At 40.5% G+C, this 27,829-nt stretch overlaps 2 protein-coding genes across 2 annotated transcripts in view; both read right to left on the reverse strand.

Annotated features, from left to right (window-relative positions):
- Positions 1 to 153: 153 nt before the first annotated feature.
- LOC131341997 (phospholipase A and acyltransferase 4-like) lies at positions 154 to 3,939 on the reverse strand. The gene is made up of 4 exons (XM_058372704.1): positions 3,922 to 3,939; positions 3,657 to 3,771; positions 495 to 796; positions 154 to 288 (listed from the first exon to the last, which is right to left on the reverse strand). The coding sequence occupies exons 1-4, from the start codon at positions 3,937 to 3,939 to the stop codon at positions 199 to 201; spliced, it is 525 nt and encodes a 174-aa protein (XP_058228687.1). The 3' UTR covers positions 154 to 198.
- A 188-nt stretch (positions 3,940 to 4,127) lies between these two features.
- LOC131370753 (tyrosine-protein kinase receptor UFO) overlaps positions 4,128 to 27,829 on the reverse strand; it is a 37,995-nt gene continuing 14,293 nt past the window's right edge. Inside the window, exons 7-19 of the mRNA XM_058418210.1 lie at positions 27,475 to 27,670; positions 20,384 to 20,523; positions 19,685 to 19,829; positions 19,539 to 19,565; positions 18,039 to 18,168; positions 17,351 to 17,442; positions 11,642 to 11,737; positions 11,476 to 11,553; positions 11,282 to 11,374; positions 10,351 to 10,472; positions 7,454 to 7,723; positions 7,039 to 7,175; positions 4,128 to 6,944 (exon numbers count right to left, since the gene is read on the reverse strand). Coding sequence (XP_058274193.1) covers positions 6,488 to 6,944; positions 7,039 to 7,175; positions 7,454 to 7,723; positions 10,351 to 10,472; positions 11,282 to 11,374; positions 11,476 to 11,553; positions 11,642 to 11,737; positions 17,351 to 17,442; positions 18,039 to 18,168; positions 19,539 to 19,565; positions 19,685 to 19,829; positions 20,384 to 20,523; positions 27,475 to 27,670 — 1,983 coding nt within the window. The 3' untranslated portion in view covers positions 4,128 to 6,487. The remainder of the gene's footprint in view (positions 6,945 to 7,038; positions 7,176 to 7,453; positions 7,724 to 10,350; positions 10,473 to 11,281; positions 11,375 to 11,475; positions 11,554 to 11,641; positions 11,738 to 17,350; positions 17,443 to 18,038; positions 18,169 to 19,538; positions 19,566 to 19,684; positions 19,830 to 20,383; positions 20,524 to 27,474; positions 27,671 to 27,829) is intronic.

Below are 27,829 nucleotides of genomic sequence, written 5' to 3' on the forward strand. Positions count from 1 at the left end.
TATCCAGGCTTGGGACTGATTCTGAGAGTTAACCCCTCAGTGGCTGGGTTGGTTCCCTGCTTCCCTGACAGTGAAAGCACAGGATCCTGACTTTTAGGATCATATAATATCAACTTAATCAGTTCTAGGTTCAACACTACCAAATGCGGAAGAGGGGGTGAATACTTATACAAGGTGCTGTAAACTTTCATTTTGGTTTCAAAACTTTGTGCTCACAGATTTCTGAGCTATGATGTCCTGGAACAGCTGTGTTGCATCCTTTTGTTCCTTGTCTTTATGTAGTGGTATCTGAGTATAACACGAAAACAAAGCTGTTAGATATCTTATACACTTAAAATTGTTATTACATTGACATTTACATTTCTAAATACATCAACACTGGTTCACTAGTTCACAGACTTATGATACCCTCAGCCTGAGGAAATGTACCATCAACCTAATGTAAATGTACCATCAACCTAATGTAAATGGAATTGTTATTGTTAGGATCCCACCTGATTGCACACGGCCACTCCGTAGCGCACAAACGTGGCAAAATGCTCACAGTTCTGAGATAACAGGTTGTAGTCCAGCACTTCATCCAGTAACGCATCCAATCTCCTCCTCACATCTGTGACAGACGATGCTTTATAGTGATGACAGTCGTTGCTGATTTTGATCTGCGCTCCTTTGGGCACAGGCACATCAGTGATGTGCTCACGCCGGATTTTAGTTTGTCCCAGAAGTATGCTCCCACACGAGGGGAACACCTTCTGTAATATGTGCACACGAAACCTCCTCTGCAGTTCATTTTCATCTGAAATCAAAAATCAAACCAGATGAACCTTGGCCCTTGTTTTATATAAATTATTACTCACTTCCCTTCAGGACTTGGAAGTGTGCATCATCCATGTTTTGTAAGATTTAAAGATGGGGAAAAAAAATTCCCAAAAATTCTCAGGAACATCTTTAACTTTCATAGGATTGTGGTGGATCTAACACAGGGATATTTGACATGAGACTGTAGCCCAGCAGGACACCATGCACACATTCACACACATATTTACCTCAGAGCATCCCCAGTCTAACTACTGCAATGTTTTGGGGCTGTGGGAGGAAACTGGAAGACAATAACCTGAGTTCAGAAATGTACCTCAGACCCTGGACCTGTGAGGGACAACACTACCCACTGCACCACTGTGATATCCTTGGAGGAGTGTTCATGAATTGGTTTATGCAAATATTTTAGAAAAACTTCACCCTAAAACACTGGACAGTTGAAAATTAGAAAAAGACCAGATGGTGTATTTCCAGTCTTCAACCATCCAGATCTGGTGAGCCTTTTCCCACAGTAGCCTCACATTCCTGTTCAGACGGACCCTAGAGCCATTAAGCAACAACACTATATGCTATGCCACCTTGCCTCCTCAAATTAGAACAATATAATTAAAAGCAATTTCCTTTTCTTAACTTCTATAATCTGTCTATTATGTGGGCTTGTTGGCTACATAGAGACTAAATAAGGCTGGCATAAAAGCTTCACAAAAGCCATATATACAGTATTTAGTGTTTTACAATATTTTGGAAAGGATGTTATTGACCACCGTAAGACAGCTGAGCAGATGTTGCTTAGATGGTGGAAATGCAAAACTCACAACAATAAGTAACAAAGGAACAGGCTGAATTGTATACATACACTATATTGCCAAAAGTATTCGCTCACCTGCCTTGACTCGCATATGAACTTAAGTGACATCCCATTCCTAATCCATAGGGTTCAATATGACGTCGGTCCACCCTTTGCAGCCCTAACAGCTTCAACTCTTCTGGGAAGGCTGTCCACAAGGTTTAGGAGTGTGTTTATGGGAATTTTTGACCATTCTTCCAGAAGCGCATTTGTGAGGTCACACACTGATGTTGGACGAGAAGGCCTGGCTCTCAGTCTCCGCTCTAATTCATCCCAAAGGTGTTCTATCGGGTTGAGGTCAGGACTCTGTGCAGGCCAGTCAAGTTCATCCACACCAGACTCTGTCATCCATGTCTTTATGGACCTTGCTTTGTGCACTGGTGCACAGTCATGTTGGAAGAGGAAGGGGCCAGCTCCAAACTGTTCCCACAAAGTTGGGAGCATGGAATTGTCCAAAATGTCTTGGTATGCTGAAGCATTCAGAGTTCCTTTCACTGGAACTAAGGGGCCAAGCCCAGCTCCTGAAAAACAACCTCACACCATAACCCCCCCTCCACCAAACTTTACACTTGGCACAATGCAGTCAGACAAGTACCGTTCTCCTGGCAACCGCCAAACCCAGACTCGTCCATCAGATTGCCAGATGGAGAAGCGCGATTTGTCACTCCAGAGAACGCGTCTCCATTGCTCTAGAGTCCAGTGGCGGCGTGCTTTACACCACTGCATCCGACGCTTTGCATTGCACTTGGTGATGTATGGCTTGGATGCAGCTGCTCGACCATGGAAACCCATTCCATGAAGCTCTCTGCGCACTGTTCTTGAGCTAATCTGAAGGCCACATGAAGTTTGGAGGTCTGTAGCGATTGACTCTGCAGAAAGTTGGCGACCTCTTCGCACTATGCGCCTCAGCATCCGCTGACCCCGCTCCGTCAGTTTACGTGTCCTACCACTTCATGGCTGAGTTGCTGTCGTTCCCAAACACTTCCACGTTCTTATAATACAGCTGACAGTTGACTGTGGAATATTTAGGAGCGAGGAAATTTCACGACTGGATTTGTTGCACAGGTGGCATCCTATCACAGTTCCACGCTGGAATTCACTGAGCTCCTGAGAGCGACCCATTCTTTCACAAATGTTTGTAAAAACAGTCTGCATGCCTAGGTGCTTGATTTTATACACCTGTGGCCATGGAAGTGATTGGAACACCTGATTCTGATTATTTGGATGGGTGAGTGAATACTTTTGGCAATATAGTGTATGTACAGTATGTGTGTGATTTTAGTGGCGCAGTCCGCTCTGATGTAGATTACAGTGGTAGAGTCCAGTCCGAGGTGGAGTAATTTGGTGTTGTCCAGTCTTAAGAAGAGAACAGTGGTGTATTCCAGTCTGCCGTAAAGTAAAGTGGTGTGGTCCAGTCTGTAGTAGAGTATAAGTGTCTTGTCCAGAATGTAGTAGAGTGTGTAGATGTATCATACAGTGGTATAGACTAGTCCGAAGGGAATCTCATAGCTTAGTCCACCAGTGTTAGTGGTATGAGAGGCTCTAGTGGTATGAGTGGTGTAAATTAGCTTTGTGTGGTTTAGTCCAGTCAGAAATTGGGGGTCTAATGGTGTAGTCCAGTCTGAAGAAGAGTCCAGTGGTGTAGTCCAGGCTAAAGCAATGATTCCAGTATTATAGTTTAGTATGAAGTAAAGTACAGTGTTTTAGTCCAGCTTGAACTAGAATTAAGTTGTCTAGTCCAGTCCAGCAGTGTAGTCCAGTTTTATGGTGTAGTCTATTCTGAAGCAGTGTTTCCAGTCCAGTCTGAAGTAGATTTAGTGCTGTATTCCAGTCTGATATAATAAGTCCAATTCTGTAGTCTTGTCTAAAGAGGTCGTACTTCTAGTTTGAAGCCCAATGGTAGGAATCCAGTCTAAAATAGTGGGTTAGTGGTACAGTCAAGCCTAAAGTAGTGATCCCAGTTGTGTCTACGTAAAGGACTGCTTGTTACCTGCAACTGCAAAATGGACCACTTGTCCATTTCCCTCAAATACCCCCCAGTGTGAAAAACCAATGGGATATGAGAATTCGATTAAGTCTCCAAGCTTCCCACAACCGGCGATGTCCTTAGCAATAAAAAGAGAAATAGATAAAGAACTTCAAAGTCAAAAGACTCAGCACAATTATAGTACCAATACATGAATAATATTATATAACAAAAATATTAATCCCCAAAGATTTGTACATAACTGATTTATAATTTAAAGGCTGTTTACCTCAGCAGAGCAAGCCATTTTGCTTCTATGTTGTACGGTGGAGTATATATACGCTGGACAGGACGGTAGAAAACAAAGCTAACATTCAACTTTTGACCTTTGGTAGTAATAAATCGAAGATGTTATGTAATCGGATTGTAAAAATGACAACTCCGGCTGCTATAACAGTGTATGCTGTGAATTCCAAACCAACGAAAACACAGATGTATAAATTGTGCAGATAGCATTTATTTCATATAAAAGCGTATCAAAATCTTACAAAAAAAAACCCATAATAGCATCATTAATATTAACTAGACATAAATGCCTAATGCTACATATTAAAGAACTATCTTAAGGCAAAATACTGGCTTTCCCAAGGCACTCTGCTGGGTGTGTGTGTAGCTCACATGTGAACTTGAATACGGATGTAATATAATTATTTACATACCCAAACATGCACAGGTAAGAATGCAGGGAAATAAACCCTTGTGTAACTGACCATAAATGTCATTTGATGAAAACACTGGTAGAAAGGTCCTGAATATGTAGTAGAAGCGGCAATGGGAAAAAAATCTTGGATATATGCAAATATCAAGATGAGGACTTGTGGACGGCTTGGCCTGTTTAATGAACCTAACTAAAACATAATCTAAGGCAAATTCTGGTGAGCGGACGAAACGTTACATGATTTTCAGCTTTGTTCTGATAATAGTTAAGTGAATGTTTAAGAAAATGTGCCAAAGTCTGTACCACAAATCTCATGTAAAATGAACATACATTCAACATACAAACAAAAAACACAATTTGGTGTTTCAATTCTCAATATTATCAGTGACACAATTTTTAAGTTCATTTTAACAAAAAATGCCAAACACACTCTGGAGGTTGCTGAACAAACAAATGCAATATGCGAAAAGAACACACACACGCACACACACAAAAGAAAACGTGTTGGAAATGATTAGTGCAATGATTTCATATATACAAAACAACAATAACAAACACAAATAATACTGTGCTTGAGTCGAGGCCCTGCTGAACCATGGCAGTACCCGGCCTGGTGTTTATTTAATGTCCTAACCAAGTCATACCTAGTACCCTATTTACACTGATTTGAAACACCACCATGTTAACCACTGTTACAGAAACCATAAAACTGATTTCTGTAAGTACCTTTTTGAACAAAGTGTGTATTTATTTCATCATTATGGTATTCTACTGTCGGGTAGGTAGACAGGTAAAGTGACAGAATTTCTTCGAATGTTGTCCAAAACTGTACAGAGGATTTGGTTTTGTTGAACTTTTTTGTTTCAAATCTATATACAGATCTTGACAAGCATAGGTTTTTTGCAAAAAAGAGACTATTTTCTTCATCTTAGGTTAAATTAGCCATTTCTTCTAAAACGTTGACATTTTTTTAAACTTTCTGTCCGAGATGGCTTCCAAGCCAGAAGTGCTTCAAGTTGGCTCATATGACTGTCTTTGGAAATGTTCGAATAAAGAGATCTGAAGATGCATACAGTAAGAAATAATATAAAATATAAAATGGAATCTCAAAGCCATCTTAAGGTATAAAGAACGCTGGCTTAAAGATGATGATTCCCTTCTACAGATTGGCAGTGATCTGCTGGCAATTTCCACGTTATTAATAAATGGCTCGAGAGCTAGTATCTCCTGAGTACCTCCTAATACTAGATTCACATGTGGTACTTCAGCTTGGTGTTATGCTAGCTTATCAGATTCGACTTTCTTCTCCGATGACGAGTCAATGCCACCGTTATCTTTTCTGAATGGCTTTTACTTTCAGCAGGTAGATGTTTGTATGTGTCAGCAGTCTTGATGATGTGGATTTGTCGACAAATGGGGCTTGCACTAGTCCAAACAGTCAACCTCGAGAAATGACTAATACAACTATTATTTGCTATTTGGTTTGTGTGAATTCTGCAATATTTCAGAAGCTAACATTCCCTTTGACAATGCTGGAAGAGGTCTATTGGCTCTGCCACCTACTTTGTGGGATCTCCAACCACGTATTTGGGTAGCATGGTAGTGCTACATTTGTACCACTGTAGGTTTCCTTCAGTATCTCTGGTTTCTTCCCATCTCCCAAAAACATGTATGTAGGTGGACAGGCTACAATAAAGATGTGAATGTGCCCCATGCCCAATGTTCCCAGGAAAGACCTACTATGACCCTGATCAGAATAATGGAATGAGTTAATGGAATTTTTTTTTAAAACAATTCAGAAATCCCTTATTCACACCAGAAGTAGAACTGTGTGGAAAGTATGTGCAAAATCAGAAGAACGTTAACACCAAGGATGCAAAACATAAAAAACCTAAATTTACAATCCAATCTTACTCCAGACATGATGAGTTCAAAGAAACATTGGATGTGGTAGACATGTGAAAAACATTAGGGAATGTCAAGGTGTGACAAGTGTGTGTTTCCACGAACAGAAGAGGTGGAAATAATGCACAATGGGACAAAAGACAAATCTCTAACTGAATCCTTCTCCAACCTAACTGATCAGGCTGTACAGTGCCTCTATATATCTACTGTCTCTCATTCAGTTTAAGTGTCACTACCACATAATTCTCTTGCCCCCCGGTCCCTCTCTCTCCTCAGATGTGTTCATCTCAAAGGATGGCACAGGAGTTGAGCGAGCCGATGGCTGGAGTAATAAAGTTGGCGTCGAGCCTGTGAGGTTCAGGCTTTCTACTGAATCAGCATTGAGCAGACGCTGGTTCTCGTGTTGAGGGCAGATGACGTAACGGCCTGGTTGGTGAATCTCAGCTGTCGCCACTGATTCTGTGCCCTTCAATGGCCCTAGAGAGCACATGCCACTGGCTATGTTAGGCTCCCGTCCCCCGACAGCCCCCAGCTCTCCCGATGACTCCTCCATGTTGACGTAAAGAATCTCGTCAGGGTCCTGTGGGTCAGGAAGCTCGTCCAGGGCTTTCTCGAGTTGGCAACACAAGACCTCGAAACTTGGCCTGTCCTTCGGGCTGAGCAACCAGCAGGAGAACATCAAAGAGTATCTGGAGGAAAGACATTATGACATAATGTAAATATACGCACATATCTACAAATATGTAACGCCTATTACAACATCTGTTCAAAAAACACCCTCACATGCTGTCCAGGCAGTCAGGAGGCTGTTTCAGGCGGTTGCCTTGTCTCAGGTAATCATAAATCTCACTGTTCTCCACCCCGGGGTACGGAGTCTGACCACGTGTAGCGATTTCCCACATTGTCACACCAAAGGACCACTGATAAAAGATACACACAATTTATTGTCTTTGATTATATGAATAAAATAAAATATAAATGTAATACATCTGTATTCATGCCATATTATGTTTATGAACAAATAATAATAAAAAAATTTAATAAAAAAATAATAAAAAAAACTACATTGATAAAATCAACACAAATACCATTTTTCATTTATCTAACACAACTTTTTAAATACAACTAATACTGCATTCTATATACACATGAATTATTTGGGGGATTTCACACAGACGGACACACATGACTGGCTCACCACATCACTCTTGGTTGTGTAAACTCTGTCTGCCAGGCTTTCAATGGCAATCCACTTGACAGGCATTTTTGAGATGCGGCCCTGTCTGTAGTAATCGCCGTTGTAAATCTTCTTAGAGAGCCCGAAGTCGGCAACACACACGTTCATGTTCTCGTTCAACATGCAGTTACGTGCAGCCAAGTCTCTGTGGATGAAGTTCTTACTGCTCAGGTACTCCATTCCTCGGGCGATATCTGTCATGAACTTCACCAGCATCTTAGATGGTAGGTACTGCAAAAGAAGAAGATGAAAAATTTCCATAACTATATGTCACGGAATGAAACACTATGAAAGTGCGCAATACGCTTACTGTACACTAGGGGGCAGTAGAGAATATTCTCTGTTCAGCCTAACCAATAGATAGAAACAAGATGAGCTCTCTCATAAGCTCATTGTTATTGAGAATAATATATAATTATTGATTTATCATTATTGAGGAAAAAACCCATGCATGAAAGAAAATCCATTACATTTTAACATGATGTATACGTAACATATACATTAGGACCAGTCTCTCTCTCTCTCTCTAATATATACTTGTCCTATCATTAAAAATGATGTGTGTCTAATGCCAGTGTATTTGCTGCTCAGTGAGGTGAAGTTCATCTCGTCCTCTACCACTCGCTGCTTGTGTCTCTGGGCCTCCAGCACTGCCTGTATCAACCCGTCTCCACCGCCAGACTGTGCTCACTCAGACACTACTCTGATACCAGCTTTCTTTGTTGGTAATTATTAATGACATGATGTGATAAGATATGATGCCAATTTGCAATCAGTTTTAATTCTGTTTAATTTGGTTGCTTCTTTGATTTTGTTTTGACAATCATGAATGTATTCTTCCTGTGCTGTGTTTCTTTTTTTTTATTTCTATCCTTCTCTTTCTCTCTCTCTCTCTCTCTCTCTCTCACACACACACACACACAGCTTTTTCTCTCCCTCCTTCTTTCCTTTTCTCTCTCCTTTTCTCTCTTTCTCCTTCTCACTCTCCTCTACCTTTCTCCTTTTTTCTCTTTTCTTCTCTCTCTTTCTCTCACCCCCCCCCCTTCTCCTCTCTCCATCCTGACTGTGTTCTACAGAGGGACCATCGAGAGCATCCTGAGCAGCTGCATCACTGCTTGGTTTGGGAATTGCACCGTCTCGGATCGCAAGACCCTTCAGCGGATAGTGAGGACAGCTGAGAAGATAATTGGAGTCTCTCTCCCCTCTATCAAGGACATTTACACCGCACGCTGCATCCGCAAAGCCAACAGCATTGTGGCTGACCCCACACACCGCTCACACACACTCTTCACCCTCCTGCCATCTGGAAAGAGGTACCGGAGCATTCGGGCCCTCACAACCAGACTGTGTAACAGTTTCTTTCCTCAAGCCATCAGGCTCCTCAACACCCTGGACTGAACTGTTCTACACTCACACACACACACACACACACACACACACACTCTCACTCAGGACTGAACTGTATATTAACTCTCTGTCTCTCTCACACACAGATACATTCTCTCTCTTGACTGTGTGGACACGCACACACATAATTTATATTGTTCATTACTTGCTGCACTACCTGTCAGGAACAGCTGGACAGTTCCCTGCCAGGCCCAGAGAGGGCGCTGGCAGGTGAACCTTGGAAGCCTGCTTCTTTGTGTCTTTTGTTACGCCCTTCCTATTGTTTCTATCCTGATTGTGTCACCTGTATCCCATTAGCCCTAATGTCTACCCCTATAAATAGGGATCCTTGTGTTTGTGTCCTTGTCCATGATTGTTATCTGTACCATGGTTTCTATTGGGGTTTTGTTTGCTAGGTTCCATGTCCAAGCTAAGGTCTAGGTTTAGTTTAGTTTAGTTTAGTTAACCACGCCATGTCTAGTGTTACGTTTGTTTCCCTATGTCGCGTGTTAAATGTAATAAAAGCAGTGCTTCGCTGAATCCTGCGCATGGGTCTCATTACACCGTGTGCTGGCGCGTGCACACACCACGGGCGTCTGGGGTCGAGCCCCACATAGGGCGGGGGTCCCAGACGTTACACTACCTCTACCTGTCATCCGCTGCTATAGTCATATTTATGTTTATTTCTATTTGCACTACCTCAACCGCTGCTGTGTATTTTTGCACAATATTTTTTTACATCATTTCACTTTATCTTATTTTATTTCACTTACATTCCATTACACATGTTCTTCTTTCTTTTCGGTGCTAAGTGTCCTGTGTTCTTTTGTGTTGTCTTTCTTGTATTTATTGTCTTTTGCACTGTCTTGTCAATGCTCTGTTTGCACCTAGCTGCACACTGTGCACTTTACGTGGCTAAGACAAACTTCTGTTCTAGCTCTGTTGTGTTGTTTTGTGTTGAACTTGTTGTAGTATGTTTATGTAGCACCAGGTCCTGGAGAAACGTTGTTTCATTTCACTATGTACTGCATCAGCTATATGTGGTTGAAATGACAATAAAGCTTCTTGAATCTTGAATCTCTATCCCCCCCCTCTCACACACAGCTTTTCTCTCTCTCTCTCTCTCTCTCTCTCTCTCATATTATTCAATATATGTGCTTTGGGGAGAAAATGTTGAAGTAATATTCATTTATAACTTCTATAAAGCTAACAATAAATATGATCTGAGTGTCCACTTAGAGCAGTAATGAAGAAGAAATGAAACTTTTTATAATTATAGCTTTCACACTGTGCACAATATATATTAAGGGTTTTTTTGGAAACAGTACAGAATGCTATTTATACGATTTGCTTATGAAAGCTGCCCCTTGTTCTCCTTTTTTATCCTTATATCTCTTCTTACACTGTGTGGGTGGTGTGTATGTGTGTGTGTGTGTGTGAGAGAGAGAGAGATAAGAAGAGCAGACACTCACTACAGGTGAGTCTCCAAGTCTTGAGTAAAGCAGGTAGCTGTGCAGGTCACCATGTTTCATGTAGGGCAAAATCACCACAGGAGATGGAAAGCCTTCACTCTCTACAGTCTGCAAACAGACACCTGTAAAACACACACACACACAGACAGAGAGAGAGAGATCTAAGTTCTCATATCCATTATTATCTCATTATATCATTTACTAGGAAAACATGCCTCTAACACTTGAGACAGAGAAAGAGAAGAACAGAAATGGAGTGAGGAGAAAAGGAGTGAGAAAAGGAGACAGCGTGATAGAGAGAGGGAGAAAGAGAGAGGGGAGAGAATAAGAGAGATATTAAGAGCGATGAGGGGAGAGAGAAAAAGAAAGTGAGAGAGCAAGATATAAAGAGAGATGAATATGAAAGAAGAGAGAGTGACAGAGATAGAGAGAGAGAGAGAGAGAGAGAGAGAGAGAGAGAGAAGGAGAAAGAGGGAGAGAAATAGAGTGTGAGAGCAAAAGAGAGCGTGAGAGAGCAAGCTATCAATCGAGAGAGAGAGAGGGGAGGGAGAGAAATAGAGAGTGTGAGAGCAAAAGAGCGCATGAGAGAGCAAGCTATCGAGAGAGAGAGAGAGAGAGAGAGAGAGAGAGATATTAAAGGACAGAGAGGGAATAAAGAGAGAGAAGGAGATAGAGGGAGAGAAGGGGAGGGAAGAGAAAGCAAGAAAAAGAAAGAGAATTTTTAACAGATGTTCCTCAACATTAAACACAACGATACACACATTTACACTGACACACTGCTCTGGAAATGCAGGAATAAATGAAATATGTATTTATATGTAAATTATTTTTATAAGTAAATAATCCACTTCAGCATGTTGACATGATCCAAATCATTGATTTGTTTTCTTTATTGATCCAGTTTGCTTGTGCATGATTTGCTTTTCATTACCTAGGAGCCTCATGACATTCTGATGGTCAAACTCCTTCATACAAGCTGCTTCTCTTAGAAAGTCCTCCATCTCAGTGCGTGTACAAATAGCAACTAGAAAAAGAAAGAAAGAAAATAGTAGGAATAGAGTAATGAAGCAACTCCACAATGCAAAGATTTGATTTATTTCCATATTTCCATGTCCCAGGACTCACTTTTCATCGTCTTGACTGCTACTTTAAGAACCGAGTCCTCTTGAGTCAGCAGGCCTTCCATCACAGAGCCAAACTCACCTACACACACACACACACACATTATTTGACATGCTTGGATTATAGCTAAGGCTGTAAATCCGCTATTGGGCTATGAATCCAAGCTCACCCTCTCCAAGTGTTTTTCCCAGCGTTAGCTTATGTCTGTCCACCATCACATCTTGCAGCTTCTGTTTGAGTTCATCACTGATGCCCAGCGAGTTCACTGCAGAATAAAACACATACACTGATGAGGGGCTTTGTAGGGCTCATCTCTTTTATTCCAGATAATAGACCTGATTTGATTAGCTAGCAGAGTTCAGACAGATGAGCTGCTCAATAAACTACAATATGCTACATCAGCAGTTCTTAACATTGCACAGTGCATGTTCAGCTCTGAATGTCTTCCTTTGTCCTGTCACAGTGCTTTAATTTTTTGTATTATTTCATAAGTACTTTTACCTAGCCTAGTTTTTGCCTAGCCTACTAGGGGCAATATTTTCATAGAAAAATTCCAAAAAAACAAAACGTTTTAACGTAAATTATGATATCAAACTCCATTTCTGCTCTCCGAGACACCCCAAGCGCTTGTTCATAAGCACCTAAAATTTAATAACTAAAATTCTGTAAGGTTATCCGACAAACATCTCACACAGAGTCCTGACGCATTTTAAATCATAAAATAATTCATTTATTTATACTGACTGAAAATTTCCCGAAATGTTTTCAGTGAAAAAGCCAGAGTACTGGTAAAAGGGTTGAAGAATGAAAATACTTGTACTTGTTCTTGAAATGAAATCGCTTTAATATATCTATTCAGCTGTGATGACTATAAGCTACACATTGCTAAGCCCATGTGACGTCTACTAATGAGCAGTTACTAAGATATATCATGTTGGCCAGTAGGTGGAGTATTTTATACACTTGCACAAAAATACACTGCTGCCTCTTTGCACTTTGGGTCATGACCTCCAGGTTAAAAACTACTATGCTGAATTTTCACAACTGGCACTCATTACAATCATTTCTAGATAGAAATCTCACAATGTCCAGTGCACCAAATTGCAAAACTTGGAGCCAAGAAGCTTCATGTGAAATCTTTAGTCACTACAAGTAGCCTTTAATTCCTTCAGATTTTAGCAGTAGAGACGGTAAACAACCATATCAGATTTAGTTATTTTTTCACCATTTTTTCACCAGCTTCGGCACCATTGTACCGAAGCCTGAAGATGACTTTTCTCCATTTACTATGTGAAGATTACTATGAGAAATCACTCACAAGCACAAGATGATTAAATAAAACCGGAAAAGTCTGTTCTCTCTTTAAACATTCCCACGAGAGAGAAATGTAGAAGAGAAGGAACGGCCAGGGAATTTAGCCAAAATTTGACTGTCACACACACACACACACACACACACACACACACACACTGAAAGCAAGAAAAAGAAAACATATGCTTCGTTTTACACAAAAGCCTTATTTCATTTCTCCCTGTCTATTTTTTTCCTCCTGTAAAAGCATTACGCCATACTTCACTCAACCATCATCTTCATGCAAAAACAAGTGAGGTCAGAGAGCTCGATTCAGTCCACTAGCTCTGGCCAACTAGGTTAGTTTCACCGCTAAAAACAATGGTATTATGACAAGTATTATGACAGAATTTTTTGCAGTCTATGCAGGTCAAAAGTGTGGCAGAAACTTTAGTGGGAAATAAACGGAATAAAAGCCAATGACTGCTAAAGGAAAATAATTAATGAAGCGTACAGTACTCCTTAAATTTGCTCCAGGTGTACTTCCTTTTGTACCACAGCAAAGAAGAGTGCACAACCACACGCTATACGCTTTATTCCTGTTATTCATTATTTCCCTCTCTTGATGTTAATAAAAGCTAGAAAATCAAGGTTGTTGTGCTACTGATTCAGAAATAATAAGTAGAGTTTCTCTCCTTCTCTAACACTATAGAAATCTCATCTCTGCTTATACACCTTTAAATCTGTTCTGCCAGGGCAGAGGTCCTTGTGTTACAACGCGATCGAACATTTTAGTGATTTAGTTTGAGCTAATAGAAAATTAAACAACATTTTCTGACCAGTCAGAATCAAGAATTGTTGCCAGAGACGTTTCTAGACTTTCGTTACTACTGACACTGACACTTTAGTACATTTTTTTAGTACTTTCTTCAACCAAAGTAGGAGACTTTCTTCAACGGTCGACCAAAAGCAGTACTAAAAAATGCAAATCTTGTCTAATGATGTATTTTTATTGATAAGAAATAATGAAATATTACTTTATAATACAGATGAATGCTAAAGTAATTGCTTATCTCCACTCTAATTCATCCCAAAGGTGTTCTATCTGGTTGAGGTCAGGACTCTGTGCAGGCCAGTGCAGGCCAGTCAAGTTCATCCACACCAGACTCTATATATATATATATATATATATATATATATGTATATACACTATATTGCCAAAAGTATTTGCTCACCCATCCAAATAATCAGAATCAGGTGTTCCAATCACTTCCATGGCCACAGGTGTATAAAAATCAAGCCCCTAGGCATGCAGACTGTTTTTACAAACATTTGTGAAAGAATGGGTCGCTCTCAGGAGCTCAGTGAATTCCAGCGTGGAACTGTGATAGGATGCCACCTGTGCAACAAATCCAGTCGTGAAATTTCCTCGCTCCTAAATATTCCACAGTCAACTGTCAGCTGTATTATAAGAACGTGGAAGTGTTTGGGAACGACAGCAACTCAGCCACGAAGTGGTAGGCCACGTAAACTGACGGAGCGGGGTCAGCGGATGCTGAGGCGCATAGTGCGAAGAGGTCGCCAACTTTCTGCAGAGTCAATCACTACAGACCTCCAAACTTCATGTGGCCTTCAGATTAGCTCAAGAACAGTGCGCAGAGAGCTTCATGGAATGGGTTTCCATGGCCGAGCAGCTGCATCCAAGCCATACATCACCAAGTGCAATGCAAAGCGTCGGATGCAGTGGTGTAAAGCACGCCGCCACTGGACTCTAGAGCAGTGGAGACGCATTCTCTGGAGTGACGAATCGCGCTTCTCCATCTGGCAATCTGATGGACGAGTCTGGGTTTGGTGGTTGCCAGGAGAACGGTACTTGTCTGACTGCATTGTGCCAAGTGTAAAGTTTGGTGGAGGGGGGATTATGGTGTGGGGTTGTTTTTCAGGAGCTGGGCTTGGCCTCTTAGTTCCAGTGAAAGGAACTCTGAATGCTTCAGCATACCAAGACATTTTGGACAATTTCATGCTCCCAACTTTGTGGGAACAGTTTGGAGCTGGCCCCTTCCTCTTCCAACATGACTGTGCACCAGTGCACAAAGCAAGGTCCATAAAGACATGGATGACAGAGTCTGGTGTGGATGAACTTGACTGGCCTGCACAGAGTCCTGACCTCAACCCGATAGAACACCTTTGGGATGAATTAGAGCGGAGACTGAGAGCCAGGCCTTCTCGTCCAACATCAGTGTGTGACCTCACAAATGCGCTTCTGGAAGAATGGTCAAAATTTCCATAAACACGCTCCTAAACCTTGTGGACAGCCTTCCCAGAAGAGTTGAAGCTGTTATAGCTGCAAAGGGTGGACCGACGTCATATTGAACCCTATGGATTAGGAATGGGATGTCACTTAAGTTCATATGTGAGTCAAGGCAGGTGAGCGAATACTTTTGGCAATATAGTGTATCTATCTATCTATCTATCTATCTATCTATCTATCTATCTATCTATCTATCTATCTATCTATCTTTGCTTTTCTTATGCACTCTTTTTCTCTCACTTGTCACTCTGTCTATCTACCTATCTATCTATCTGTCTAAACTTTTTTCAGCAGTAACTTCACGCATTAACTAGTGCAGAAAATTGGCATAAAAAGCACATTTATCCTGTCCTGTCTTCTTAAAAGGAGTCCTTGAGCACATCTGGTGTGTACATGTATACAGCGTTTTCCTGCAGCTGTGAGCTCAACATCAGCCCTGCAGCATGCACACAAGTATGCGCTCACTCCTCCAACATGTTCCCACATGCTGAGCGCAAGTGCGTGTTTGTTCTCGTGTTGGACGTACAGCAGGTGGCTAAACCACAGAACAACTCTAAAGAATATAAGCTAATTCCTTCCTCTCTTCATTTACGGTGCTTTTCTGGGTTTCTGCTCGAACTGTTGTGTTGTCAGCGTTTGTGATTTCTCTCAGCCACTTTGTCACAAAGGCAAGCTCAGACTCATAGAAAGGGAGGGTCATATAAAAGAAACACTGTCTCAACTAGAGCATGCATTGATACTATGAAATGTGATGCCAGCGTGCGTGTGTGTGTGTGTACATTCTTGTGAGGATACAGGTGTGCTAAGTGTACCTTTTTTCCACACTGAAGAACAGGTTTAGATCTAATAAGTGTTCTTACTAAAACCAAAGCCATTTTAAAGGAGTAGTTTATAATGTTCAGAGCCTTGAGATTAATTAATTAATAAAAAAATAAATAATTATAATAATCAGCTGATCCAACCCCTCAGTTCAAACTAGTGTATTCATATACTCCACAGAACTTGTGTCATCTTTTTACTTCCATGGATGTCTCCGTGTGTGTCAACAGGCTACACATCTAACTGTGATAAGCGACTGTATACAGTCTTTTCCTCCTCTTACAGCACAAGAAATACTTCTGGATCTTTCTAGAATCTACTGAATCTTCTGGATTTTAATTGCGATTCAATTGGGTTTCTATTCTGGTCTATATGGGAATTTGCTGTTTATGATTCCTAAAGGTGCAATTTTCCACTGTATTTTTAATGTTTAAAACTCACAGACAGACAGACAGACAGACAGACAGACAGACAGACAGACAGACAGATAGATAGATAGATAGATAGATAGATAGATAGATAGATAGATAGATAGATAGATAGATAGATAGATAGATAGGAATAGTACTAATAGGAATTAGTACTACTACTACAGTTATTACTACAACAACTATTACTATTACTACTACTGTTAAGTCTACAACAACTATTACTACTACTACTATTACTACTACTGCTTTTACTACATCAACTACTTCTACTACATCCTAACTACTACTACTATTATTACTATTATTTCAACTGTTATTACTACAGTAACTATTACTACTGCTAAGTAAATTAAGTAGCCTTTCTTTGTCACATATACATCACTGCACAGTGAAATTCTTTCTTACTTTCTTACTACTACTGCTTTTACTACATCAACTACTACTACAACTGTTGTTACTACAGCATCTATTACTACTACTGATGTCACTATTACTACTATTACTACTATATCACTATTACTACAATTACTACTACTGCTGTCACTATTACTACTATTACTACTATATCACTATTACTACTATTACTACCATTTAATGCAGTTAGATGAAAGTATTTTCCACCTTAATATAAACCCCAAATCACCACAATACCAAAATGTGATCATCTTTCAGGAAATCTGCCTAAGTGCTTAAGGCTACTGACAGTTTCTGGAAACATTCCAGCGTTCCACGTTCCCATTTTTTAAACATTCTGCTAGGCAGAAACCATACACCTTAAGTACAGGGGTCAAGACTCTGACAGTGCTGCAGTGCATGCTGATGAATTTCCCAGGTTCAGTTTCCGACAAGTTCAGACAAGCTGAGAGAAATCTAGTGAGTTCAAGCAATCTCAACATACAACAACAGTTGCTGACATACTGGAGAAGACGCAGGTCTGATTTGTCATTTCGGTGTCTTTTGGTTGCACAAACTGGTGTGTCATTGAGTGTTAGATTCAGATTAAAGTGTAAGATGGAATCGGACTCACATGTGGCTTCGTTGGTGCGGCGGCTGTAGGTGCGACGAGCTCGATACCGAACCACCAGCTCTCCACTCTCCATCATGGGCTCAAATGCTTCACTGTGAGCAGGTGATTTAAACACAGCAGTGTGTCATTAGATGGTTCCTTTCTTTCACATAAAAATCTTACACTGGTCAAAATAAAAATGTAAAAAGAAAAATATATACAGTTGTCCAATATACAGTATGCTTTGTTTAAGATTTTACTAAATCTACATAATGTTGCCTAACACCTACTGTAATGCAAATCGATCTCTAAAATCTTTATGGCAAATTTTTTATCAACAATGTCACTCAGGCTTGGTTTGATATGATGATTTTGGATGATTACTGCATTGTAACACATCTTAGCATGGTTTGATAATTCATGCCTCTAGGACTCAACTTTGAAGTAGTAAAAAGCTGAAAGTGATGTGGATAATGATAAAGATTAAATATGGGCTAGTCTACGCAAATACAGGCTAGTTTGCATAGCTTTAACCATTTCAGGTATTCGGAGGAAAATAATAATATTGGATACGATTTTTTTGATATAGACAACATGGTCTGAGGATCGTAGGTCTTGAGCTGATCTACCAAACGACAAACTAAATCACTTTACTGATCACATTTAGCATAAATGGAAAATCATAGGGTTCAGCCTCGTCATTACTCACCCGAAACGTGTTTCCTTCCGCCTTAGCTTGGCCATGTATACAGCCATGAGCACTGCCAGAGCTATAGCTATTGCCACTGCCATCACCACGTACCACCAGTGCCAGGACAGTGCTGGAGGAGAAGAGCGACCTGAAAGAAAGAGGACAAACAGAATGGTTACGGAAATTGGCGCTGAGAGAAGAACGAAAACACTCAACATTTTATTTGCTGCATTGATTTGCACAAAACTGTAGTTTTCATTTTAGTTGTCCTTTGATTAAATGATTAGTCCACTTTGTTATTTTTTAAGAGACTCCTAATGTCTTTGATGGGAATTAGAAATGCAATAAATAAAGAAATCTGAGAGGAAACTGATCAATCAATTCAGATTCCTTAACATGTGGAAGTGCCCTCACTGCCCTCTGTTAAATCTACAATTGCCTTTTAAAGAAGCAGGACAGAACTCTAACTCTAGGCATATTTAAAATGATACTCAGGTCTAGAAACACAAACAATAAAATGAGAGGGTGCCACCACACTGAATGTGAAATGTACGAAGTGAATTTGAGCAAACTTTTGTCTTCCATGACCTGAATTTGTGTCCCAGCTCTCAGTTCTGATTTTCTAATTAAAGTTTTACTCCTAAGTTCTATTGGATCAGATACAAATGTTCACATTCAAGTCACAACATCCTGGGGAATTAGGAAAAGCAATCGATTACAGAACTGATGACCAACATTACAGCCAGATCGCATCTTTAAAAAGTCAGTCGAGTGTATTTTTGACAATACTTTTACTGTTTGAGGCAGAGGTGGAGACAAAGCGACAGACGAAAACCATTAAATGGAGTCACTTAATGAGGCGGGAACACAGACACACCTCATAATTTCAGACGCAGCAACGTCACACAATATACTGGTGCCGCCCTAGACTGCTTTGTGGACCATTAGGGCAGCCATTTAGCAGGCTGAAAAACATTTGGATGAAGACTTGCAGCAGTGTGTGTGTGTGTTGTGGTTGATAATTTGTCACACATGACCTCAGTGCATGGCCCAGCTTTTCAACAGGGCGTGTACCCTTTATTTAATATGTTTACCTCATACTCTTACTCCTTTCTTATTCACCCTCCTGACCCTGTCCACTCTGTGCCCCTCCCTCTTTTCCTGCCCTCCCTCCTCTGTTTCTCTCACTCTCCCTCTTCTCTCTCTCTCACAGTCTCTATTGTCCATTTCATTCATCTCACTAACAGTGTTCGACTAAGCTAACAGAGATGTGACATGGTGCTAAATATTTATGACTTTCCCTCGTTCCTACTTCTGTACCCCTCCCCTTCCCCTCTTCCTTTGCATTTTTATCTATCCTCTTCTTGTCTCGCCTCTTACTTCCTCATTTATACTTAGGAAACATCCTACAGAAAAGAAACCAGCAAGAAAGGAGAAGAAAGTACAACGTGTTGGAAAAATACCATGAACTTCAAAGTGCATAAGATCACTTTCAGCTGTGTGTGTGTGTTCACTCACTTGATGACGATGCGTTTGACATTGAGTCTGAAAGTGAGAAAGAAAATGATTATCAACTTGATTTTGCTAAATCATTTCTATTTAAATCTAACTCCAATGCCTCTTTCATTCTTTTCAGGATTCTCTCACAGCATTCTGTCTCTCACCTATAGGAACAAGGGACAACGTGTGGTTAGGGGTCCATGGTCCATATCCTGCCCCTGTGTAGGCTAGAACCCTGAAGGTGATGTTTGATAAGGGGACTGATATGTTGACATATAGCTCTGTTACCATTCCAATGTCCAGCACAACCTGAAGGAGAGAGAGAGTGAGAGGGCAGATCTTCAGGACATCAGTATTAAACACCCAGCTCTTATTGTGCCAGGTTCCAAAGCAAAAGTGGAACATCAGCTAGAATGTTTTTAAAATGGAGATGTTATGAGGATTATTCTCATGCTTCGGAGTTATTTATGTTGTGATTTAATTTATTATATTTATCATGTTGTTATTAATGTAATTAATATATATTTATAGATTTTATTTTAGCATATTGCCATTTATTTATAATATCTATTAGAATGTCATTTATTTTATTGATATATAAATATCAATCATTTTTTTAATAGTTTTTATATACCTCCTTTCTTGTGGGTAAAAAGTGAAACACTTCTTATAGAAAAATTGACTGTACATCAAAAATATATCTTTACATCAATATTCCAATATAATCAGCAATCCCTGAGGGGTTTTTCTCCTCAACAATTATACCACAACAATTTGCCAACGATGATCATTTTAAAAGTGAAACAATGATTGTGGTACTTTCAATCCATTTTGTGTGTGTGTGTGTGTGTGTGTGTGTTAACCTGTTGTGTATTAGGTGTGCTGTACTCGATCATGTAGCCCTGAAGCTCTCCATTAATCTTTCCGTCAGGTTCGGCCCAGCTGATCAGCAACTCTGTCCCGTTCAGCACAGCAGTGATGTTCACTGGAGCACTGTCTGGAACTGAAAACACACACACAGTATGCACATTAAGTACGTTACTATAACTCACACACACAGAAATGACTTTGGTATATGTTACCTACATTATTGGCCTTCAATGTTATTAACATCTGTATCCAATTAAATTAAATTAAACACATATAAAAACACATGGCATCATTTTGACTTAATATCTCATTATTTGGACTTAACATCTTTTTCCCCCAATATATTATGCCCTTATTTTGACTTCATCTCCTTATCTCAAAGCTGGAATGTTTAAACGCTAATCAGAAAATGAGGAATTCAGTCAAAACAACAAAACACACCCAGTCCCTCCAGGATTTCATCTGTGATCACAGAATTTAATAAAAACAATCAAATCCATGATATTTCTTTTTCCATTTTTCAAACAGATTTTGTGCAGATTTGAGCCATAAGACATTCAGACAAAGATCTTCTCCATATCTTGTGTCTTCACTGGTAGGAATTTAAAAGAAGAAAACTGCTCAAAAGAACAAGAACACAAATTGCAATACATTGTTTTATAAAAAGAAAATCAAGAATTTATGGCTTCAAGAATCACAAAAAACTCTGGAGAGACTTGAACCAGAGCCATGATGAGTCTCTGGATCATCAGCTGGATTGATATTCAGCACAGTAAGTGACACATGTACAGTATACAGTACCCTGTTGTATTACTAACTGTATAAATGTAGATCCACATTCACAACCCTGGTCCTGTTCTGTTCTGTTGCTGCTCTGCACACAGTATTTAGTTATTTTCTCTGCTTTACATCACCTGCTATAAATAACAGGGTGTGTTAGAGCAGGAAAAACGCTCAAATGTGTTTGTACAAGATGTCAAAGGGATCAGAATCAACTTCATTTACCACAAAATTTTGCTTTTCTGACTAAAATGTGTAGAAACAATAACACATACAGTCATTATCTTTATCTAGACATCATTATCAGGACGTTGAGATGTAGAGATGTCCAGATGGAACCAGTTGTAATCTGTTATTGTGATACCGAGTGTGTTTTTCTCCGTGGTTTTGACACCCACAAGATGTGTTTCTCAGCTGTTTGTGTGTTTGTCCCAGCTGTGAGGACGTGGTGAGAGAGAATTCAGGGAATGTAGCTTTAACTGGAGTAAAGAAGTCAGCGGTAAAAGGGGAAAAAATCTAGGGCATTAGGTGGATTGAGGGAAAAAGTCATCCCACACCCACACACCCAAACACACACACACAAGGCCCTGTCTCTGTCTCTCTGTCTGCCCCCAGAACCCCAACCACCCCCCTTCTCTTTCTACCTCCTTTTTATTTTTCCCTTTTGTACCCTGTCCCTTTTCTCTCCCACTCCCTCCATCTCCGCTCCGGAGCACAAGGAAAAAAAAACACTCACACTGGCAAAAGAGAAAAAAAAAAAACTTGAGTAACAGGCTAGAACTAGCAAAGGGTGTGTATATGTGTGTGTGAGAGTGTGTGTGTGTGTGTGAATCCACAATTATGTTCAGTATCATTTTCTTTCCATCTTCCACTTAAAATATACACAGGGTTTCACTTCCTTGTATTATACATCGTCTACAGGAACACACTCTCCCATGTCGCCGCACTCACGCTGTTCTGAACGTGCCAGAGCTCTGATGATGCTATCAGGCAACGTTTCGCGCCCGATGGTTTCCACATGTGGAGCTGGCTGAACCTTCACGCTAACAAAACAACTGGAGTCTTGTAGCCAATATCTTGAAACCTCTCATTCTTTAAGTTTAACACACACACACTCACACACACACATCTTTCTTACTCGATTTATCCGAACACACCCATTCTTCCTGTTTTGGAGGATAAGCCAACAAAAAGAATTCATGACTAATAAGAGAGCAAACGTAAACATGGACCAGAGGGGAAAAAAAACAAGCAAGAAAATAGAGTGGGAAATCGCAGAATCTCTGAAGCTCTCCCATACAAAAATGTCTACTATAGAGCCTACTCGAGGATCTCACACTGGGATTGATGTGTGTGAGTCATATTTTCTTTCGCCAAACATTTGCATAAGCGTGGCACAGCTCAGTGGAAAATCAGTTTCCTTAACTGAACCATCAGTGTGTACACGGTCTGAATTAGTCAGAATTGAAGGAGAAAAAAACACTTTTTAACAGCAGCCATCTGTGATTTCCATCCTAGACTGAAAGACCTGACTCCAAACACGTTACAGCTCACCGTTAGCACACCGCTAAGCACTTACAGACAGCTGAGGCTTTAAATGAGTCAAAGGTTTCCCATCAAGCCCTGCTTTCCACATCTGCGCCTTACACTTTTTACAAGGCCAGAACCTTGTTTTGAGCCTCCTTGCAATTAGTCACTAATCACCGTTGTTTGCTGTTTGTAGCCGCAGTCTCTCTCTCTTTTTTTTTTTTTTAAAGAAAAGTGAGAGGGTTAAATGACTCACATGCAGATGTGCTTTGGTCAAGTGTTTAAAGCTAAGAAATCACTGTTAGGCACTACTATAGACTATAGAAAAGTTAAAGTATTAAAAATGACAACACAGTGAAATCTTCAACCTATCTAACCCTAACCCCAGGCCTCTGATTTTTTTCAGTTTAGCTACACTACAAAAAAATCTTAGCAAGTGAAAATATCTTGAATATAGCCAGATAATCATAAGATAGTATAAGATTGTTTTAACCTATAACTCTAACCGTTTACCATCTAACCCTAACCGTAACTCCTAACTCTACCCTAAATCCCTAACCCTACACTTTTAATCCTAACCCCAACTCCTAACCCTCCCTAACCCTAAAACTCTAACCCTACCCTAACTCCATAACCCTAACCCACTAACCCTACCCTAGCCCTCTAACCCTAACCCACTAACCCTACCCTAGCCCTCTAACCCTAACCCACTATCCCTACCCTAACCCTCTAACCCTAACCCACTAACCCTACCCTAACCCTCTAACCCTAACCCACTAACCCTACCCTAACCCTCTAACCCTAACCCACTAACCCTAATCCACTAACCCTACCCTAACCCACTAACCCTAACCCACTAACCCTACCCTAACCCTCTAAACCAAACCCACTAACCCTACCCTAACCCTCTAACCGTAACTCCTAACCCTAATCCACTGACCCTACCCTAACCCTCTAACCCTAACCCACTAACCCTATCTCCTTACCCTAATCCACTAACCCTACCCTAACCCTCTAACCCTAACCCACTAACCCTAACCCTCTAACCCTAACCCACTAACCCTAACCCACTAACCCTAACCCACTAACACCACCCTAGCCCTCTAAACCTAACCCACTAACCCTACCCTAACCCTCTAACCCTAACCCACTAACCCTACCCTAACCCTCTAACCCTACCCTAACCCTCTAACTCTAACCCACTAACCCTACCCTAACCCACTAACCCTACCCTAACCCTCTAACCCTACCCTAACCCTCTAACTCTAACCCACTAACCCTATCTCCTAACCCACTAACCCTACCCTAACCCTCTAACCCTACCCTAACCCTCTAACTCTAACCCACTAACCCTATCTCCTAACCCACTAACCCTACCCTAACCCTCTAACCCTACCCTAACCCTCTAACTCTAACCCACTAACCCTATCTCCTAACTCACTAACCCTACTCTTTAACCCAACCCTAACCCTCTAACCTTAACTCCGAACCCTAACCCTCTAACCCTAACTCCTAACCCTACCCTAACTCCCTCCCTAACTTGCAGTGAAGCTTTCAATCAAAAGTTAAGCACTGGCAAGAGTCGTGCACAAGCATGATGAATAGATAACTGCACTGAAATCAAGCATATGTTCCTGTACTGATAAGAAACCTGATTACATTTAAACAAGATGTGACAAGAAATAACATTTTAATTTCAAGAATCAAAATGAATGCTTTCTATTAAGTAAGACCGGCACGTATTCCTGTAATCCTATCAACGATAAAATCCTCTTTGTGGTTCATAATTCTTTTTTCCATTTCTGCTTTTTGTATATATTGATGAACAACCTCTCTCTCTCTCTCTCTCTCAATCACTCACTTATCCCTAGGGCCAAGCTGGCTCTGGGAAACGAGCAAAGAGCATGTTGTTTTTATTCCCTCCTCCACATTTTCCTGCTCCCTTTTCCCACACTTTATGCCTGTGCTTCATCCTTTTCTTATTCGGGTGCAGAGAAATTCCGGGGTCATCCGGGGTCAGGGGAGAGAGAGACCCCGGGAGCGCTGAGATGAAAGGAAAGGAGCGAGAGAAAGGACTTGGGTAGTAGCTAGCTGGGGAAGGCAGGAAATGCATTCCTGACTGGAATTTGAAGGATTTGTGAACGGCCCACAGCCATGATGAACAAGAGAGGGAAAGAGAGAGAGAGAGAGAGAGAGAGATAGAAAGGGGAGGGGGTCAGAACGGGATTAGGCTCATAATCCGATCATACTGCAGCGACTGACATGGTGTACTGAACACGTGACACGACCCTGTTTTTCAAAACACACCTCACACACACACTCTGAGGGAAAAGATTAACCATCTACACTGGCCAAGTCAAACTCTCTCTCTGTTTCTCTCTCACACACACACACACACACACACACACACACACACACAGTGACCCTGCCTAAGAGTATCACAGTTCAGCATGACAAAGAGTAAAACACACATGGAATAACGAGTCTACTTGTATTTATAACTCTTCCGCCCTCACCCTGCTCTATCCCCTGAATAACATTTATTTTTTATTATTATTTAATATTATTATTACCAATAATAATATTACTATTTTTATACTGAGCTACCAAACAGATTCCGTCTCTTTTCCATTTTTTTTTTCTTCAGCTAAACTCCTGATAAATTATTTTTCTTATTATTTTAATTACATATTTTTTCCCCATGTTCATCATTTTCATACTCGGTCACCTGCGTCACAGATTACGTCTCTCTTTCCCTCTTCTTCTTTCTTCATCAAAACAACGAGCAACAAATCCTGTCTCTTTTTGCTTACTCTTCAATTTCATAGATAAACACCGAAAACCTTGAACCGACTTTTTTCACTTCTCTAACAGCGGTGATATCGTGCACGAATGAACACAGTGATTTGGTTGAAAGAATCATGAAAGGTTGTAGTACGAAACTTAACGCTTAATACATTCCACTTGTCTCGGTAACCTTTTACTCCAGCACTACATAATTGTTTATGGCAAAGATTTAATTGATGGCATTTTAAGGAATGTGCCCATTTTCCTCCCCTATCTTTATTTCTCTCCTTCTCTGTCTCTCTCGCTCAGTCTCTGTCTGACTCTCTCACTCTTTCCCAACAATCACTTCTTCATCCATTAGTTGGTGTGGAAAAACCCAGCTGAGGTTTAGTCTTGCCACACAGACGCCATGGAGCCACACTTGCCATTTCGGGCCATTTCTGCAAGAACCGCACTCTCATCTTCGCACACACTCACACACACATATTTACTTATACCCCCGGTAATCCTCTTCCTCTCACCCCACCCCTGCTTGGTCTACACTTTCCTTTGGCAGTTTACATTTGAAACTGCATATCACTGTGGGAGACAGATGAACGTCCTGCACCTACTCTTTATAAACATCACATAGCTCATTTACCCTGCGTACAGAAATAGCAGTGCTGGGAGCTCGATTGTAAACGTCTTTTCTAGCTCTCCTTAAGCTGTGAACACTGCAGCCGTTATTTTTCCAACCAAGCCATGACAGTTTACCGGTAATACATTTGATGAATCCTGTGCTCCTCAACGGTGCTTCTGTGTATTGTGAGTATTATGAGCAAGTAGTGTTTTATAAGGCATAAAACTCACTATTTAGCTTAATAAGGCAGGGAAAAAAGCAAGTCTATGTCCTGAAAACTTTCCTGTCGGTGATACTTAGGAGCGACGACGCACTATAATGAAGATCTCAATAAAATCTCCTTGCAGAAATCCATCCATCCATTTATCCTACAAAGGCATTTAGGAAGTCTGAGGTTTATCCCAGGAAACTCTGTGCATAAAGCATGGCACACCCTAGATGTGTTGACAATCCATCACAGGACACAGTCACGTTTTTTTAGACTGATGGAGGAAACCAGAGTTCCCAGAAGAAAACCTGGGAGAACATACAAACTCCATAGGCACAGGGAGGAGACAGCAATCAAACCCTCAACCCCAGATACGTGAGGCAAACATGCTAACCACTAAGTCACCTCCGACTTTCAGAAATCATTGCATGATTAACAACTATCCACATTTTACTCCATGTATGTAGCTATAATATTATTATATATCATTAGCATTATACTCATAATAGAGTGCATTAATATAAACCTGGAATTCAGCTACATGGCACTATTGTTAGAGCTGATGTTGGAGAACCTTCTGACTTGAGAAGAACTGAGAATTCCAAAGTGTTATGGATAAAGTGCATTGTCCATGATATTCTTAGGAATGGATATTATAATGCGTTATAATGCATGTGGCCTAGTTGCTAGTGTTATAAATGAGCTATGAAGAAAAAGCCTTCATTTATTACAACAGAAGAAAATTCTTTTCTTTAATTACTCCAGGAGGATTAAACCCCGACCTTCTGATCAACATCCCACACCTTTAACCATCCGAGCCTCCACTTCCTTTTATGGTATGGCATAAGTGTTATATATAGTATACTATAGTTATAGTATTATAAATGCGCTACAATAAAATTATGGACAGTATTTATGCTATGTTTTCAGAAGACAAGATTTATACCCTTTAATGAACTTTTCTCAATTTTCTTTTAAAGAGGAAAGAAAGTTCTACTCACTTCTTATTATCTCTGCAGTAGTTAGTTACACAGTACTACATTTTACTACAGTTTAGTCAAAGTTCACAGGTGTTCACTGTTTACCGATGCCTCTGGTTATAATAACTCCCATTATCTGTAGTACTGAAGTGCGGAATAAGAGTTGAGTTAGTGAAGACTTACCTCCTTCACTGGTGCTGAAGGTCCCCCATGGTGTCCAATCAGAGACCCCCTGGTTGCTCCGGCAGGCGACTCTGACATCATATTGAGTGAAAGGCTTCAGGTCTGAGATTAGGTGACTGGCAGGGGGAATGTTAACGTTTTGGTTGTGTATCATGTGATCCGGATTCAAGACGGAGTCCTCTCCTGAAGGCTTAACCTAAAAAACCGAACCAAAAAATCTATGTTTACTTCTTTATACCGTAGGATCATTTGAAAATATGTTTACATTTAATTTAGTAAATCCTACAAGTAATATGTTTCTTGTAAGGGGTAAAATGATGATGAAAACATTATGAACTCAGTGCTTTTTACACCT

Source organism: Hemibagrus wyckioides, linkage group LG20, assembly GCF_019097595.1.
Source record: "Hemibagrus wyckioides isolate EC202008001 linkage group LG20, SWU_Hwy_1.0, whole genome shotgun sequence".
Taxonomy (NCBI): Eukaryota; Metazoa; Chordata; class Actinopteri; order Siluriformes; family Bagridae; genus Hemibagrus; species Hemibagrus wyckioides.

Bases quoted from the DNA above. Each gene is read 5' to 3' on its own strand.
- LOC131341997 (XM_058372704.1), bottom strand. The intron at 797-3,656 runs GTAACAAGCAGT...TTTTGATTTCAG, and splicing joins GGTCCATTTTGCAGTTGCAG to ATGAAAATGAACTGCAGAGG. The intron at 289-494 runs GTGGGATCCTAA...TGTTATACTCAG, and splicing joins GAGTGGCCGTGTGCAATCAG to ATACCACTACATAAAGACAA.